At 42.3% G+C, this 17955-nt stretch overlaps 1 protein-coding gene across 1 annotated transcript in view; it reads left to right on the top strand.

Moving 5' to 3' along the window:
• Positions 1-17955, top strand: part of PLD5 (phospholipase D family member 5) — a 191098-nt gene that overhangs the window by 161230 nt on the left and 11913 nt on the right. The window contains 1 exon segment of the mRNA XM_055714919.1: positions 14185-14382. Coding sequence (XP_055570894.1) covers positions 14185-14382 — 198 coding nt within the window.

The following is a 17955-nucleotide window of genomic DNA, read 5'->3' as shown; positions in this document are numbered from 1 at the left end:
CTCTCGGGGAAAGGGGAATTTTCATTTCCTCAAAGTATATCCTGGAATGGTGTAGTTTCTATTTATTTGTGTGATCAAAATTGTCCTCCCATAAAAACATATGTAATAACTACTGGACTTTGTCATGATGTTGTTTTAGGAATATAAATCTCATTTGTTTCCATTTTCCCCAATGTCTTGCCATAGTGGATCCACCTCTCCAAACTGATCACTGGGATGGGATCTGCGCATTTGCATTTTCTGTTAATGACAGTTGCCGCGATCTTTACGGAACTGCATAGAGCAAAAAAGCCTGCTATAATCAGTCAGTCATTTTTTTGAACTTTTATCTAAATGAGTCTCTTGAAGTTATGTAAGAGTGCATCTGGTCCTTTTGAGATAAGATACTTTGACAGTGGAATTACATCTTTCCACTCAAGGAAAAGTTATATTGAGAGTTTCTATTTGATATAATGTCTTCTAGTATGAACTACAGTGATGTCCCTAATGTGCACTTTAGACCATTGCCAGTCCTTGCCATCTTCTTCTAATAATTTGCTTAATTTTCTTACTGTCCCAGTGGTGTACGGTATCATATCACTATTATTAAATTGAGCACAGTCTCAAGTGTCCTATAACATGAAGCAAGGCTCTTTCAGCTTCGTCATCCACCAAGGTTCAGTCCAGCTCAGATGAGTAAGTGTTGGGCTGAGAGTGCGTGCAACATAATACCAGTATATTCTATCAAAATCCATATTTTTGTATGATATAATAATATCTCTTACATATAACAGTGAGTATCTGCTTCTAAAAAGCTTTGCTATATTGTTAGCCATGTGAGGCAATCCTTAAGAAAAGTCATGCTGCTAATCTGATTTATTTAAATGGGATTATTTCCAGAACGAGCTAATATTATAAAGTTAACATAAAAGTGCAACCCAGGTCTTCAAGCATAGGTGAATGAGTCAAGATGTGAAGAAAACAGGTCTAAGTAGATACTAGAGAGCTGTATTGAAAATGAAATACCTTTTTTGTGTTTTTATTTCTTGCTGCGTAGAAATCACAGAAACTCTGCTGTGATGCTATTATAACTTGTTTTTCAAACAGGCTGAAAATCTATTTATTATTTTCGGTAAGATCTTTTGGCTAGGGTTGTCATCTTTGACCAAACCCAGAGCAGTCTGATGACTGTTACCTATCTCCAAAATAGCAGCTTCTCTTTTTTCTTTCCCCTTTTTTTGGTGGTGGTGGGGAGGAGGGTGGGGGGTAGGGAGGATATGTTGCTCTTGGAAATGTGCTGAACTTGCAGTATGTGTTATCATGGTGTAAAGTTTGTATTTTTGGAAGCCTGATGTTTTGTTTTATCCTTTAACTGAGACACGTGACTTTTTCTCTGTTACATTCTGTAAATCAGGACAGTCAGTATTGCCCATTAGGCTTATTCTGCTTGAAATTTATTATCTGACCATCCAGTATTTACAAATGAATCTCAGTGAAGCAGATGGGCTGTTTGTCTCTTGCCAGCGCTGCTGTCACTGCTGACAGAGGGCTGCTTAAAGCTGGGCAGGAACGTGGGTAACGTGGCTGTTCTGCTCGTGTTCTTCGTGTACTTGATACTGCCTGGTAGTTGGTTCTTCCTGACTTCTGTGGGCTTCTTTGTGATCTAGTGATTGAAAACAGCGTAGGGCTGTATATTCACCTTGCACTTGGAGCCAAAAGGACTTATCATGCCCAGTTTCTCTAGCTGCAGAGCCCATTCTCAGCTCTGTGGTGCCTAGGAAGCTATCCCTGTTTACCTTCATTGTCCCACTGTTGTGCTCTATTCCCACAGGCATCATCCGCATTGTGTGTATAATTTGTATTTAGTGTGAGGGCAAAATACAGCCTGCTGCATATTTTTTTTATTTCTTTATTTCTGTTGACTGTATGTCCGACCTCTGAAATTACATATCTATTTTTGGCTCATCATTATTTTTTTTTCAGTTGCTCTGAAAGTTCTGTAGAACAGATTTGCCTACCATTGGAGGAATCAATATTAAATTTTGAATCAATAAATAAACCTGCAGAGCAAAAGGATGGAATATCCAGTTTGAACAAACTCACTTCTTTCCAGAGTAGCAAGGGATATTCAGCTAGTTGGATCTGCATGATCCAAAGGAAAAGAGAAAGTTCTTTCTCCAGTAAAACTAACCTTGTAATCATTTGGTTGCTTTTTAAGACTTGCCTTGCATCACTAAATCTTAAAATAATTCACAGTCATAGAAGGTGTTGCAAAGAGAGTGTGTGTGGTTCTGGTTTATGAGTGGTCCCTCAGATACCTGACAAATAATATCAGTGCATTAGGATTATCGGACTCGAGAGTTTTGGATGGGTTCTGGAAGTGTTTAGGGAACTGGAGACATGCAGGAATTTGGTGGCAGAACACACACTCTGACCACTGTACAGAGGACAGGAAATCATATGAGTGTGTGCAAAAGCAGAGACAGCTTTAAAAATCATCCATACGAGTGTGTGCAAAAGCAGAGACAGCTTTAAAAATCATCCATACGAGTGTGTGCAAAAGCAGAGACAGCTTTAAAAATCATCCATACGAGTGTGTGCAAAAGCAGAGACAGCTTTAAAAATCATCCATACGAGTGTGTGCAAAAGCAGAGACAGCTTTAAAGACCCCTACTGCTATCTTGATGCTAATGGGCAGGCAGCGTGGTAAATAGACAGCACTGGTGAGATATGCTTGCATGAGCCCATGGCCTGGAGAGAAGACTCAGTAGCCTATGAGTTAAGCTACTGAAATTTGCAAAAACCATTTGGGAGGATCTCCCAGAAACTGCCTCACAGATAGTGCAGTGAGCAGTTCTCTTGCCTTTGGAAAAAAAGAAAGTAAAAAAGAGGCCTTGGTCATATGATGAGAAGGGTTTCCAGGCACACCTCTATAAGGCCAGGCTGCAGTAAGGCAGAAGGGCTCGGTTTGAATTTCTAGATCCTCCAACCAATTGCACTTCTCCGTCCTGTAGATTCATTTGTGTCACGCTCATTAAGAAACCCTGAAATAGTAAGATACGCTGAGACAGCAGCGCGTGTTAGTGCAGGTGCTGCTCTAGAACGGTGTTGTGGTTCCTTCAGGAGGGCAGGCCTGCAGGCAGCTGAACCCGGCCTGCCCGCACCTCTCGGCCCTGCCCGCTGCTGTGCTGCAGGCCCAGCCAGGCCGCATGGACGGGGCGAAAGCCTTGGTGCCGCACTTGTGTGCCGGAGCTGCTGCTGGAGTGCCGCAGCTGAGGGGTGGGCATGCCTGCACACTCAGAGCTCTCCAAAGCACTGTGGCCTTTTACGATCATAAAATAATTGAGGTGGGAAAAGACCCTTAAGGTCATAGAGTCCAACCTTTAATCATTTTGTTTGTCCTAGATAACAATACAGGCCATACAGTCAGATCCGGGGGTTCCAGCATCTATCTGCGTCAGCAGCTGGTGGTAGAATCTTAAACAATCAGTAGACTTACATGGATGTAAGAAGGGCAGTAAATCCACCGCTTTCCCAAAAATGTGATTTATCTTGTGCTGAAAGAGAACTTGTTCATTAAAACTCAGCTGAATCTCTGTAGGGGAGCTAATGCACCAGTCTATTCTCTCATCTCCGCAAGAACTTGCTGGCAACTAATCTTGGTCAGTGATGTTATTGGATGGCAGCAGATCCCTCTCAGAGGGATTTAGTTATTAGCATAACTCATCAGATCAGTCTTGTTCAACTAAACAATTAAAATAACAACATTGCAATGATCAATGAAAGTGCATTCCCAATAAGTGGTTCCGCACACGCACTTTGATACTGCACAGATGATAGTTCCCTTCTAGATAAATATCTTCACTCAGAATTGCCTCAACTCCGAAAGGTTCCCAAATGCAGCAGCCCAGTCACCTTCCACTTAAACAGTTGAATCCTTTCGTGGAAAAATGGATTCAGTATTGTGCTGTGACAAAGACACACAATAAATCAGGCTGAGGTACCATGCCGTAAATCGCTGTGAGTCAGGGCAAGGAAGGACAATCGTTTCAGTCATTCTACAAAAAGAATAATGGTTCTCCAGTTCAGTATAAAATCTCATCTTTCTATATCCAGAAGTCATCAAACAATGAAACAGGTTCAGACAAAGCATTCCTTCCATACAAATGTGCAGAATTAATGGCACCGCTAAACCTTTTTAGATTTTGATGTTGTAGTCTTAAGCATCAGGGCCTGGGTTGGAAGTCTTTGTGCAGTCACCTTTCTTCACTTTGAGTAAACGGTGGTCACCAAAATAGCAAAATCATTGATCCTTGCCTGGACCTGCTCCATGGCAAAGTGCTCATCCTTGCTGGAGGGAGGCGTATGGGGCACGCAGGAACGTGACGGGGGGCTTCAGAAAACTGCAGAAGTCATGAGAATCCCTGTATTGGGCAGGCAAGTTTTTCTGATCAGTATGATGACGTACTAAGCATTCCTTTCAGGTGTAACGGTATGGTAGATTTCTGTGACTGGGTAGCAAATCATTCTGTAAGTAGATCTGCAGCATAGGTACAGCACCTACATTTGCCATATATATACACCCACCCACCCCATGAACATATTCTATGGTTTTGGTGATGTATGTTCTGCTTAAATGTATTGAAAACATTTTTATCATCTGTGTGACTACATTTTATTACGTTGAACTCCGTATGTGCTGTAGCAAAGAATTCAGTTTAAACAGAAATTGTGAGAAATAAATTTGAACTTCTAGCTTTGAGACTGGAAGTTAGTGTCTGAACTGAACTGGAAGAACAGGTTTTCAGGTATCTTTTCAGATATTTCTTTCCTTCTCCTAGAAAGTTAAAGTGATTATTACCCAATATTGCAGACAGAAATGGCACCAGGCCTTAGAATTGTCTCACACTTGTTTTATGTGGATTTTTTCCCTCTTCATTCTGTTCAGTGTTAACTTATATAAGAGCTATGCTGACCTTTAATAGCATATTAAATCTCTGACATCTTTGGCACACAGAACTTCTCTTTCTTGCACAAGGAGCATTACACGTTATTTGGACATAAGCAATTTTTACATCCACAGGGGCAGCATCTACCGTGATTTGAGATAGGAGAAAACACGCAGGTCATGACCTTATGCAGTAAACAGATTTATATTTCTCTGTCTTGTGATGATAATAGCATGCATTATTACAATTTGTTCACGTAGCAACAGCCAGCTGACACCTCAACTGAATCTGCTATTTCATCAAGAGGCTTTTTGCGTGACCCAAATGACCTTTCCTGTACGTGCAACATAGTGCTTTAGCAGAAAGAGGGAATTAAGGAAACATGAGTCAATGTGTTCCCAATTTTACTGTTAGGGACAGGAGGGATGAATCTGGTGTATTAATTTAATTCCAGGTTTTCTTCCTAGGAGCATATACACCAGGACCACATCCTTGCAGGAGGCATTGCTTCCATGTTGAAGCAGCCAGAAACCCTGAAAATATCTCAGGTGGCTGCTCAGAAGAATAGGACAAAGAGCAAGTATGGATTTCTGAAACAGATTTTTTGTATAGGCTAGGCATTCTCCTGGCACTGCCCGTGTACTGTTTCACTAAATTACCTTACCTGTCTAAACTGCTTGGATTCCTATCTTACCTCAAGGTCCTGTACGCTGAATTTAATCAAGGCTTAGTCAAAATTTAATTAGAGCCTCTGGTCCTCTGCTTACATCAAGAGAAGAGGTTTCTAATTCTGATCAGGTAGTCTGGCAAGGCTCAACTGTTACAGCAATAATTCATATGCAATGTCATGGTCCCAGTTTGTGTCCACAGCATGCCTGCCACCAATCCGTATTTGGTTTGCAAAAGGAAAACCCACTGTGTATGTCAGTAATGTTATAAATAATGCATCCAATTAGTCAACTACGTGCTGTTGCATTTCCCTGAAGCCCACGAAGCTGAAAGCCCCAAAGAAACTGTGCACTTTGAGAGAAATGTTTAGACTTAAATATTGCCCTGATTCTGAGATCAGTCCTTTGCACTCTTCTCTCTGTGTTGTACAGCAGAAGACGTACGGAGGCTGCCCCTTGCAGCATTACATAGGATGAGAACAAATACTAAGAGCTCGTGCTGTGATTTCCAGCTGCGTGAGGAGGATGCGAGATAAGGGCTGACAGGACAGGCTGTGATGCAGGAAAGATGGAAAGAGGCAGCGGGAGGTATGCGTGTGCGCATGGTAAAGGAGAGTCCAGGCCTTTCCAGAAGCTAGCAGGATCATTCACTTCACCTTTTAATATTTTTTTTTTTTCTTTTTACGATTGCACTAAGGTAGGGAATTGTTTAATGCCATATGAATGACACCAGTACTGAAATGTGATGCAGTGTGCCAGCAGCAAGATGCAGGCCAGCACTGCATGGCCCTTTTCTTCCCAGCCTGCACTTTTCTTTGATATAAGGGACAAAAACTGTTTCAAAAGAGCAATAGAGTCAAAGTAGAATTCACATCAATTAGATTTCCTGCATTAAAACAAGAAATAAATCAAACATGATCCTGGAAAAATGGTTACTTGCAGTTGCAAGCTTGCTTTTCCTCTAAAGAGACACTTGTGCCTGCTTAGAGGGGGTAATGAAACTGTAAACTGAAAAGACATTTCGAAATGATAAATTAGGCTGTGATTATGCAAAGTGATATTAATTATGCTGATAGACTATATAGCAAGGAATTTTTAACTGATTCAGTTCTGCCTTCTGGCTTGCTCTGCGAAGGAGCGATGCGTCAGGCTTGGTTGGGTAGTGACCTGCAGCTGCAGCAGCAAGAAAGCCCAAACTAGTGCTGTCTGTTCTGCGTTAGGTTCTACATGTACGTCATCACAGAGTGGTCCATGGTTTAAACATTTGTATTTGTGTTGTTTGTACAAACCGATATATTTTTGCTGAGCTTTCCATATAGTAGAGCAGATGGCTGAAAAAGAAAAATCGTGATGTTTTTTTTTTTCCTAATGCAACAAGGACACGAGGGATTTCCGTTTTCTGCTTTGAAGATGCATTGCTACCTCTTCCTCCACTTTTTTTAAACTATGCCATTTTAAAACAAGCACCCCTTCTGCCTCGATATCTGGCTTTGCATCTTGGTGACAGTACTTTTCAGCAGAAGTGAAATGTTGAACCTAATTATTTTTTTCAGCAGAAGTGAAATGCTGAACCTAATTATTTTTTTCAGCGTGGTTTTCTTAAGATTATGCAAAATAATGGTGGGGCTATCTACTGAATGTAAGGTGAAGTGGAAATTAGGAGAGCATCACTGTGCGGTTTTTGACCTGTGAAACAGCAGAAAAAGGAATGGGACACAAAAATATCAGCTCCTAAAGTATCTCCTCTGCCTTATCATGACAGCTTTTTGCCATTAGGTAATAAAAGCAAAAATAATGTATGACCTTGTAACTTCCCTGGGACTTTTATCCTGCCAGAACCACAGACCCAAATCTATTAAGTTACTTTCTAAAGGTGAGAATTAAGGGACTTGCTGGTGGCTGCCGATTCAAATGTACTTTATCAGTTCCAATGGGGTAGTCAGTTCACTTACGTCCCTTCCCTTAGCGAGACCAGCATGTCACAGCTTCACACTGACATTCAGTGCCAGTGCTGGGTGCACACTCTATCGAATTCATCACCTCTTCTTGGTCACATGCTCAGATTTATTTCCAGCACAGTGGCCTGAGTTACAATTTTCCATTTTCAGTGATGGGATCAAGTTCCCAGCTCAGGTTGAGACTGCATTCTTCTATCAAGTGGAAGGGACTATTTTTTTTCTATTTCAGTAGAAATTCTGCCTGCTGATTATTTTCAAATTACTTAAAGCTAAGATGATACCAAATTAACCTTTGGCCTTAGATAACAGCAATGTAAAACCCACACAACCATGGGCCATAGAGAGAGAGATCCAAGTGCAAGACTCACAACCTGATTCACCAGAGAATTTGGTTAAAAGTTGCACCTAAAAATTTCAAAATAACATTTATTCATAAAAAGTGTCTATGGAAAACAGAAGCAATAGTTACGATGAAACAGTTAATCTCAAAATTTGATCTGTTTGAGTCCTTTAAGTAATGTTCAAAAGAAGTTTGTGGGTTTCAAAATAACAGGGGATTCAAGTAAGAACATTTATTATACCCTAGGTGATTTCTGACATCCAAAGATGCTGTTAAATATTGCATTTATTCATTTTCAGATAGTTTAAGCTAGACAGAATTTTACTAACTTCCTGAGGATGCATTGCTTTACCATTTGTATTTATCTTTTCTACTTAGTATTTCCGAACGGTAGTGTAGCTCCCATGTTCTTACCAACATGGAAGGAAAAAGTGCAACTCGGAGCAGAAGCAGGACTGTGCTGGATTTGGGTTGCACCAAGTTACTTCTAATTTGGCAAAGCTGTGATGCCTCAGCACTGTATTGCTAGCCAAGCACGGAGGGGAAGTTTTGGCTTGGGATGCATAAGGATAGGTTGCAATTTCTAGCGAAGCATTAGCTGAGATAGGTGCTTTTGCTGTTTTGGTGGCCATAATGCACAATACCTGCACAGGTTTTGGGAGAGAAGAGCCAGGCAGCGTTGCAGCCTTCTTCAGCATCAGGCTGCACTTTTGGTTTACAACAAAGTGACGGCCATCTGAATGGGGATGTCACACTGAATGAATTTGTGAGGAGCACTACTCCCGTAATCCTGTCATAGCAAAGTCTGCTGCAACAGCCACATCAAACAGTACTGCAAAAAGAAGCATTTACCTTTCTCATGTCTCTTTGTCTCTCTCTGTCACTGTTGGTGATGGTCACTCCCATCAGAAAGCCCTTCCCCTGCTGCCACTGGCCACCCCCCGGCTGCTACCTGGGACTGCCATGGGACTGCCCTGCCTATCTGCTCCGCAGGTTTTGGTGAGAGGTACAGAGCAGCTGCACAGAATGCAGCCTTCAGGTGATGCTTATGTATGATTGGAAAAGATTTATTGAGGATATCATGATCATCATGGTATTGATGGTATCATAAATGATACCAGATGAAAACATAAGGGAGGTTTGCAGTAGGGGTCATGTAAGACTAACAACCAAGGGAAAAAGAACATATGTTTGGAGTGCAGGCTAACCAAAAAATTAGAGCATATTTAATGAAAAGATGCGTTTGCCACTGTAAATATCTGCTTTAAGGTGGTAATGAATACATGGTATATTATTTTTCTTTAGAAGCTATTGAAAATCTTAGGTCCTTTTAGGCCTTAGTAACTGATTTATCAGTATAGCATGCCTTCTGCTAGCCCATTGCTCTGTTGTGCTTTTGGTTTTGCTCAGTCATTCATTTGGAAATTGGTCATTTAAAAAAAACAACACAGGCTTGAAAGCATAATTAAATACATTTTCAAACACAGGCAAATGGCAAATGCACACACAGTCCTCTATAGAAAATGTCTACTTAGTAAATTTAGTGTGCAATATACCGTATTAACTATATAACATATATAGTGAATCCAGCGTTCCTGTAGCACAGGCAAGTGGATGCCCAGCAAGTGGCATTTAATGTCTGTGTTTTCAGGATCAGGCTCGAGCGTGAGCAATTACTAAAAACTTTTTCTTTAAAAGAAACTAACAAGGAGTTTTCTAAAGCCTCCTGTTAACGTTTGCCACAACTCAGATATTGCAAGCTGTGAACCAGATTGTGCCACTCTTATGTAGGTCAAATAGTACCTCACCTGCACAGTGGGTTGGCTCTTACAGCGTAGCTCAAGGTAAATATAAAACGCACTGTCTGGTCTGCCCGGGGCAGGTTAAGGACACGCCGTGCACCCTGTCTAACCCATGATCCAAATGTATTTGAAAAGTTTTCCTAACACTGTTCCTCAGAGTAGGAAGCTTACAGTGTTGTGGGTCCACAACCTGTATTGTTTAGTTCTTTTCCTGTTTTATTTGTTTCAAATATGATGCCTACAAATATCCAAAGGACAAAAATAAGCAAAAAATCCTGTCTGTGAAATCCTGCTCTTTGTCCAGTCTAGAAAGGAATTTCTCCTCTAGTTATAAAAATCACTATTTCTCTAGCTAGGCCATATTTGTTACTTTTTGTAGCTTAACTGATTTCTGTAGAGTATCACTGTACAGTGGGTTTTGAGCCACTATTTCTTGAGTCTTGTGTAGTCATTCACTTCTCTGGTGCTTAAAGAAAGCTCTTGTTGGCAAGACAGACAAACGGCGATTTGGTAGCCTTTAGTAGTTGCTCTGCACCAATGTAAATGGCATGGGGCAGAAGGAAACCCAGCTCCTGTGGTTTTCATACTTTGAGAACAGCACTCATGGTGGCTTTTAACAAAGAGGGAAAGAGACCTGCTCGTGAGAGGACACAAAATTCCCTATCCAGAAAATCATTCCTGTCCCCAGCCCCAGTACATGCCCTAAAAATGTCACTCACATTCAACTCTACGACTTCAACGTCCAAATATTTCAGTTCCATTTTATAAAGGCAATCAAATTTGTGCATTTTTATTTTCCTTCGTTTTATTAAGATTTTGATTTCTTGAAATCTTATTCACTTTAATTTTTTAGTGATGTTTTCATTACCGCATGAGTTGTTTTTAAAACCCAGGATGAAGAAACACTTCCCTTGCCTTAAAAGCCTTTACCCCAGAAGGATTTTACCTTAACAGGTACCTCAGATGATGCTTAGCTGCATGTTTCAGCCAGAGAACAGGGCTTAGATTTTGATTCTTTCAATCAATATAAATCTTTTTTTTCTGCTTCTCCCCTGAGACTATTAAAAAAGAAAAGTCTGTAATAACAGCAGCTCTCAAACCAAAGAGAAAGTCTTTCCCCGTATCTAGGTGACCTACCACCTCATGCTAAATCTGTCACTAGCGCATCCTTGCTGCCCCCTCTGCAATGCCTCCAGGATGACAGGCTTTGTGCTTAACTGGAAAACGAGCAGTCTCCCCCCGCCTCAGAGTGTGGGAGGAAAAATAGGCTCAGTGTGGAAGATACTTGCGAAACAGATTATTTTTTTAGTCTCCAAACTTATTGGGGCTTTGCTAAGACAGGAGACAGCTGGGGTTTTCTGCACACGTGTGCGCTCTTTGCATTGTTTCCATTTCAGGGGGATGTGTTGTGTGCAAACCAAGGTGGTCATGATGTGTCAGGCTGACAGTTACCTGGTTTCCTAAGAAAATAAGGGCTGCACAGTGAGCACGGCAGTTGCGTCCGCTCTCTTCCAGCAGCTTTGAATCTACTTGTCTGGTTCAGTCAAATTTGAACTGAAGTTCATAAAAGCTTAACGCAAGCAGGCAGCTGGCTAAAGAGGATAACTGTGTTTGCCAGAGAGGGAAAGGAGGAGCCCAGTCTGTATGGTGCACCAGGGAATCCCCATGGGGCAGAGCTCTTACCACGGCTGCAAGAGCAGGAAAAGCTTTGATCAGTGCTTGCAGCCGGAGAAGCTGGCTGCAAGACGCAACGCCGTGGGAAGGCAGGGTTCATTACTGCGCTGTAAATACATCGCTTGAAGTGGCTTGGTTCCAGTCTGCGATGTGAGTGTAACCGCTGGGAGCGGGTGCCTGCAGGAGCCGAGGTGGTGCCCAGCCTCACCCGCTCCCACGGGAGCATCCAGCTGGCTGGTCCTCGTGTGGTTCTGTTGCACGGGAAGAGGCTGGCGGTAAGGCATGGCTAATGGTTAATTTTACGGTCAGGCTAGGTGGTGATCTGTAAAAACTGCACTTTGAAAAACCCATTAGTGCCCCTGGCTTCCTCCCTATCACTGTACACGAGCAAGCACTTAGGCAGAAGGGCAATCCTTGAATTCACAGGGAGAGGACATACTGCAAGCGTTCCTGCTCCAAGGAGAGCTGCTCCCGCAGACGCAATCCTGACCGCTTCTGGCGTGCTGTGAGGACACTATTTTATCCTCACTTTTAATGGAAGGGATAAACTGGAATGGTAATAATGGGACTGATAAATGAAAGGAAAACTGTAACCACATAATTATGTCAGAATCAACTAACAGCCATGAAAAGCCGATTAAACCACATTATGCAGATACATGTAACAGAATACTATTAGTTAGTCCTTTGCAATGGCATGCCTGGCAATTAGGAGAGCGGTATTGGCAGCACACAGTGAAAACAGTGACAGTGTATAGTTAAAAATGTTTGGAGACAAACGGTGCATAGAGTACAGGGACAGCCTAGAACTGAATACAGGAGCATCCTCAAAGATACCGGCACTGAGGGGAAACAGATAGGCTGCTTGACTAGAATGTTGGGCATAGCTTGGAATAATTTATATTTATCATCAAAGGGAATTTACTGGCTTATCCATAAATAAAAGGCTGCAGTGCAGCAAGTAATCTGTATTTTCCAACTACCCACAAATTTCAGGTCGTGCAGGCTGATGGAGGAAATCTGTATTTTTCCTGAACTAAAGAAGCTTGCAGAAATACTCTGACTGAGGCAGTAAGAATATGAGGTAATGTTGCTGTGGTTGCGACTATTCAGTAAATAGTCGGGAGTGGGAAAGCTTAGTGTTGCATAATGCTTCTTATGTATGCAGTATTTACAGGTCAGGGACCTGAAGAAGGTGTCACCCGTCCAGTTTCTTTGTCATGGCAGTATTGGGGTGTGGTGTTTCCTCTCAGCCACCATAGCAAGAGAGCGAAGGTTCAATCCCATCCTTCGCTCCCTTCCCCTGCCCACTCTGGCAGAGTGGTTCTCATCTGCAGGCAGGGCTCCGAGATGATGATAGTGTGGGGTTCAGAGCTCCCGCAGGCTTTACAAAAAGATACATACACTTCTACCAGAAACTCCTCCATGTGCCTGTGGAGAGCTCATCTAAGGGAATAAAAACCAGTAGTTTTTTTTTTTTTTTGGTGTCACAGGATGCGCATGCTGGAGAGTCCATACGCCCCTTATGCTCTTCATCATGCCAGGCAGACTTTTGAGACACGCTACCAAGAGAGTCTGCTTGCAGAAAACCAGCATGGATCCTTTAAATATTTATCCTACACATCGTTTTCCAACAGACAGATGCGGGTTTTCTTCTCGCTTTATTTTTAGAGATGGCTGAACTCGTGTGACATGCAGATAATGAGAGGTCAACAGCACCTGTGCCCACAGCACAGCTTCCCTGAGCACTGTATGTGCTCGAAGGAAGGGGGAGAGTGCAGCTTACTTTGATTACAGAAGCCAGGGTATATGTTTATAAATTAAATTCTGTTGACAACTTCAGTACTAGTGACGTGCAATTAATGACATCTGTGACAAGCCAATATTTATTATGCCCAGGAGATGTGCCTTTATTTAAATGGGGAGGTGAGACTGTGTCCATAGAAGGTTAAAGCATTTACTTGTACTGTGACGTCTGTATTTACTTGGGCTATTCTTTCCCATACTTTGTGAGAATGTTCATGTTTACAGCGTACTTTTCATGACAGAAGAGCATCATTATCTCCATTTTTACATCTGAAGAAACTGACACCCAGAAATGTAGACTACCCTGGGTGAAGGACCATACCACAGCAATGGGAGAGTTAAGAACCCAAGTTTTTTGTGTCCTAACAAGTTATGCTAGATCATTTTGGGTTTAATAGCACAGTAAATTTAGCTACGGATAGTATTAAACACCTGTTTTTTCATCCATTTTATTTGAAGGTGGAGCATCACATTCCTTCTCCATCACAGAAATAGCTGAAGTGCATTTCTTTCACCTTTTCCAGAACTCAGAGAAAACAAATTGTTTCTGAAGTAAGAAAGTGCTGCTACATCATCCAGCAGAAAGGATGCCTTTCTTGTAAACAAAATAATACAAAAATCATAAATAAAACCCATTCTAGCCAAGAGTAGTAAACCTGGGACAAGACCTATAACAAAAATGGTGTCTATGAGAAACGGGCATCGCTCCTAAGCTGTGTCCATCCGTAAGGTGTGTGGAATTCCATCAGGACACGCAGCTCTGATAGACACTGAACGTACAAACCTTGCTACAGCTTTTGCCCGCTCCTGACTTTTGATGATTTAGCTTATGTGTTTGCCTTTAAACAAGCATCGTTGGGAATGTTCTTTAGTCATCCGTACTCCGGCTGAGTGGAAGGCAACTTCTGGGAAACAAACACCCCCCAGACACTCCTATGTTCTCGCTGCTTACGTCTGCAGGTCCATCAGCCAAAATGTCACTAATGATATGAACCTTTAATTTCACAGATGAAGGAACTTGGTGTCATCGTATACAACTGTAGCTGCCTGGTCCTGGATTTACAGAGGATATTTGCGCTGTATAGCTCATTAAGATATAAGAATAAAATACCACCGAGCTGGTCTAAGAGACTATACGGAGTGTACGATACTCAGAATAAACTGACGCTGCAGCTGAACGAGACAAAATCAGAAGCTTTTGTGTCGGTAAGTTCTGAAATGAGTTGCAAAGAGGGAGGGAAGGGAAAAAACTTGTCTAACCCACCAGATTTTTTGGAAGACCTGGAAATTTAACATCTGCTTACTCTCTGAAACTGCCCTTTATGAACTACAGAGTAGCGAGACCAGGTTAGGTAAGTGTTAGTAGCATGTATTAAAGAATCTCAAGTGTCTTCTCACTGATACAGAGATGTTCACAGTTCCCTGCAGTAAGTCTGTCATAATGCTGTGTTCCCTCTGACAGAGACTGTCATGGAGAAATTACTATGGAAAGTAACTTCCATGAATAGAACATGTAAGATGTAAATTAAAGCCATACTTAAATATTTCTCTAAAGTGACCCTAACTGAAAAAGATGCATATTATTGCTGTGTCCTTAACCAAAAGCAGCTACTAAAATTGAGTGACTGAAAACTCAACTGTAGAGGTAAGACCACTACAGCTGTCACCTGCAGAAGACAGAACTTGTCTGATAGTCTGATAGTAATGCTGGAAAACCAAATCATTCTGTTGTCTAGGAACACGGTTATTCCAACAGGTATGCTTTTGTGGGGAAGTCTGAAATTGAAAGGTTTTTTAAAAGTTACTTGCCTTTTCCTGTGGTGTAGAACAGACTAAACACAGTATTGCTATTTCTTTTTTTCATTCGGATTCTGTGACATTGTTTGTACGTGCAATTTGCCAGAAGTGAACATGCTGCAGGATTTCATTTGAGCATTATTCTTTTTCCTGTTCTCTGCAATGTTCACCACTTCTTCACTTGCGTTCAAAAAAATGATAGGGAGGCCCTTCAAATTATTTACAGTAGTGGACAGAAGGTGAATGACTTGGGAATAAATGGACTGTTAATCAGAAATCTAAAATGATACAGAATAAGCTTGTTATCAGAGCTTGCCATTTTTTCAATGTAACTTGTAAGGATTAATCCTCTTCACCTTGTTCCATTGAAAGCATCCATACATCTGTAGAACGTTATCTACTTTAGCTTTATTTTAAAATGACACTTTAAAACTTCTAAAATTCAAGCAGCAGTCCCCATGGAAGCACTGTCGGTGTGTGTATTTTTAATGGAGAAGTTTTCAGTCTCAGCAGTGATGTAGCAAAACTGGAAAAAAGTAAACAGAGCGATAGAGATGATGAAAGATGCGGCGTGTCTTTCATTTTCAAGGTAATTACGTGAATAAAACCAACCCCTTCAAAATCAGGAAGGTAATGAAGCTGTTAAGAGTTATTTACCATTCTGTCTAAAAAAAAAAGGGGCAAAACCACATTGCTTTACAGCCAGTAGTGCCTAAACCACAATGCACATAGCACGCTATTAAGCCGTAGAGGCACTGGCACAGGATGCTTGTGCAGATGAGTGGTTCCAGTGCAGCGTTTACCTTCACCTGCTGGGAGCCAGGCAACATTCAGCTGTCCAGGATTTTTCACACTCCTACAACCCGTGAAGGGACAGAGAACTATTTTGGACTGAAAATCTGGAAGTGCCTAAGCCAAGCAGAATTAATAGCCATCTGAAAATAAAATGAGCTTCCACTGATTCGGGTCTGGACAGTCTTAAGGATTAGCTTAAATTAGAGACTGACTCGGGCAGTTAGCTAAGGAGCTGTGAACATGAAATGAACTCCTACGCCCTTCTAAGCAATCTGTTAGAAAGGGAGAAATCGTGCTGAAAGGCAGTCCTGGAGGGGCACTCAGGAAGGAAAGCTGGGTAAGGCCAGCTTTAAGGAAACTGGGATCACAGACAGGCAGGTGGAGAGAGGCTCTGCAAAAGCTGCTCCTCTGCAGTTTGTGGGATGTTCACTTCCCCCCTGTATTTCCCTTTTGTGCGGGCAACAAAAGCCTCCTCTCTTGAAATTCCGCTTCAGAAAACAAAACGAAAGAGTCACTGGTACTCAGAAGCTCAGATCAGTGAAGTCCAGCTCCAGGAGCCACACGAATCTGTAGCCGCAGCCAGTTGGGCTGGTTCTTCCTTCCTGAAAACAGGCTCTTCCATACATTTCTCCCCTACTAGCAAATCCTCAATGTTGGCCAGCATGCCCCTCCAAAAGCTACTCCTGAAGTTGCTCTGGGCTGGTTTGGTGGACCAAGGGTTAGCATCACTGTCTGGTCCTGAACTCGTGAGAAGAGGAAAGTCTCCACAAGCCCGGCAGTTCTTACTGCCATGGTGCTGTCTGTGGGCTGGGGTGTGGGTGCTGCGCTCCCCAGCCCTGCGTTGACCCCCTTCCCACCGGGGCACGGCCAGCCACCGCTGCCAGTGGGAATAAAGGCCTGTTTCTGGTAGGTGAAGTATCAAAAGAGTATTTGATCAGAACAGCAAGCGCTAATACAACTAATCCGGAGAAAAGTACTAAAATAGCTGTATGACCACAGAGGGGGTCAGCTGTGCCACAGGGTAACACGTGGAATGCCCAAATAAGTGTTGCAGTGAGAGCTTTACCTGAAATTTTTCTTCTAATTATCTTCTAAATGTCTTTCACCTTCTGGTCTTTATATTGAGCACATCTGAAAAAGATAATGCGTAACAATTCCTTTCTTTAGCTGCTTGGTTAACTTAAAACTTCTATTCAACATAATAAAAGTGTAAGAGTAAACTCTCAGTGCAATAGCCTTCTAAAACTTTCAGATAATAGACATAAATTATATGTAACAAAATCACTTCATTCTTTTTCTTGAGTCAAACCTCATTCTTTGAAAACATATTTCCCTTCCCATGTTTGTGCAATAGAAAACAACAAGCATAGCGCACAGTCATTGAATTTTTTTGTTATGCTCAGGAATCACAGCTTAGCGCTGCTTAGCAACAAAATTGTCTTCCAGCCTGCCTGATAAAGTGTAAGAGGTTTTGGTTGTTTTTCTTAAGTGTTCAGGAATGGATCTGGAATACCGGTCTTGAGATCTTGCTAGTTAATTTTCTAGTATTTTCCGCACTTGGTTGTAGTAAATCCTTAAGACCAGTGGTTAAGAAACCACTGTGATAGGCATTGCCCTGAAAGAAAAAAAGAACAACCGAAAGCCCACGGCGGGAGCCGGTCCCCTAAAGAAAACGTGCAGCTGCAACCCAAGCAGGTGACAGGGGTGAGAAGCAGCGGGAAGGCAGTGGTCTGCAGGGCCAGCCGTTATGGGAAGGACAAGTGACACCTGCTCAAAGTGCCTTGAATAACCTCTGCTCCCAGGATCTGTGCTGTTGCCTGCGAGAGCTTGGCAGGCAGCTCCACTTCTCTCTCCTGACGAGCAGCGAGTCCTGGGCGCCTCTGCTACAGGCGGGCAATTCCCGCTGGCTTCACCTTGTTGCCCGACGCATTCGACAGCCCTAGACACGAGGCAGAGAAGCTGACGCCTGGGCTTTGCCGCGCACCAGCTCAGTACCAGGTGAAGAGCTTTATTTATCGCTGAAGCTAGGTTTTAAAGGTAAATTTCCTGCAAAACTGCAGCATCTCCCCAAGACAGTGATGGAGCCAATGGGGACTGCGTGGAACTTTAAACCAAACTGACTTAATACACATTAACTCCTGGTTGCAAGTGAGGGATCAGGCTGATGTGGCAAGAAGACAGAAAGCA

This window comes from Falco cherrug, chromosome 6 (genome assembly GCF_023634085.1).
Source record: "Falco cherrug isolate bFalChe1 chromosome 6, bFalChe1.pri, whole genome shotgun sequence".
Classification (NCBI taxonomy): Eukaryota; Metazoa; Chordata; class Aves; order Falconiformes; family Falconidae; genus Falco; species Falco cherrug.
Note: the sequence above shows the minus strand (reverse complement) of the source record. Positions and strands in the feature narration are given on the sequence as shown.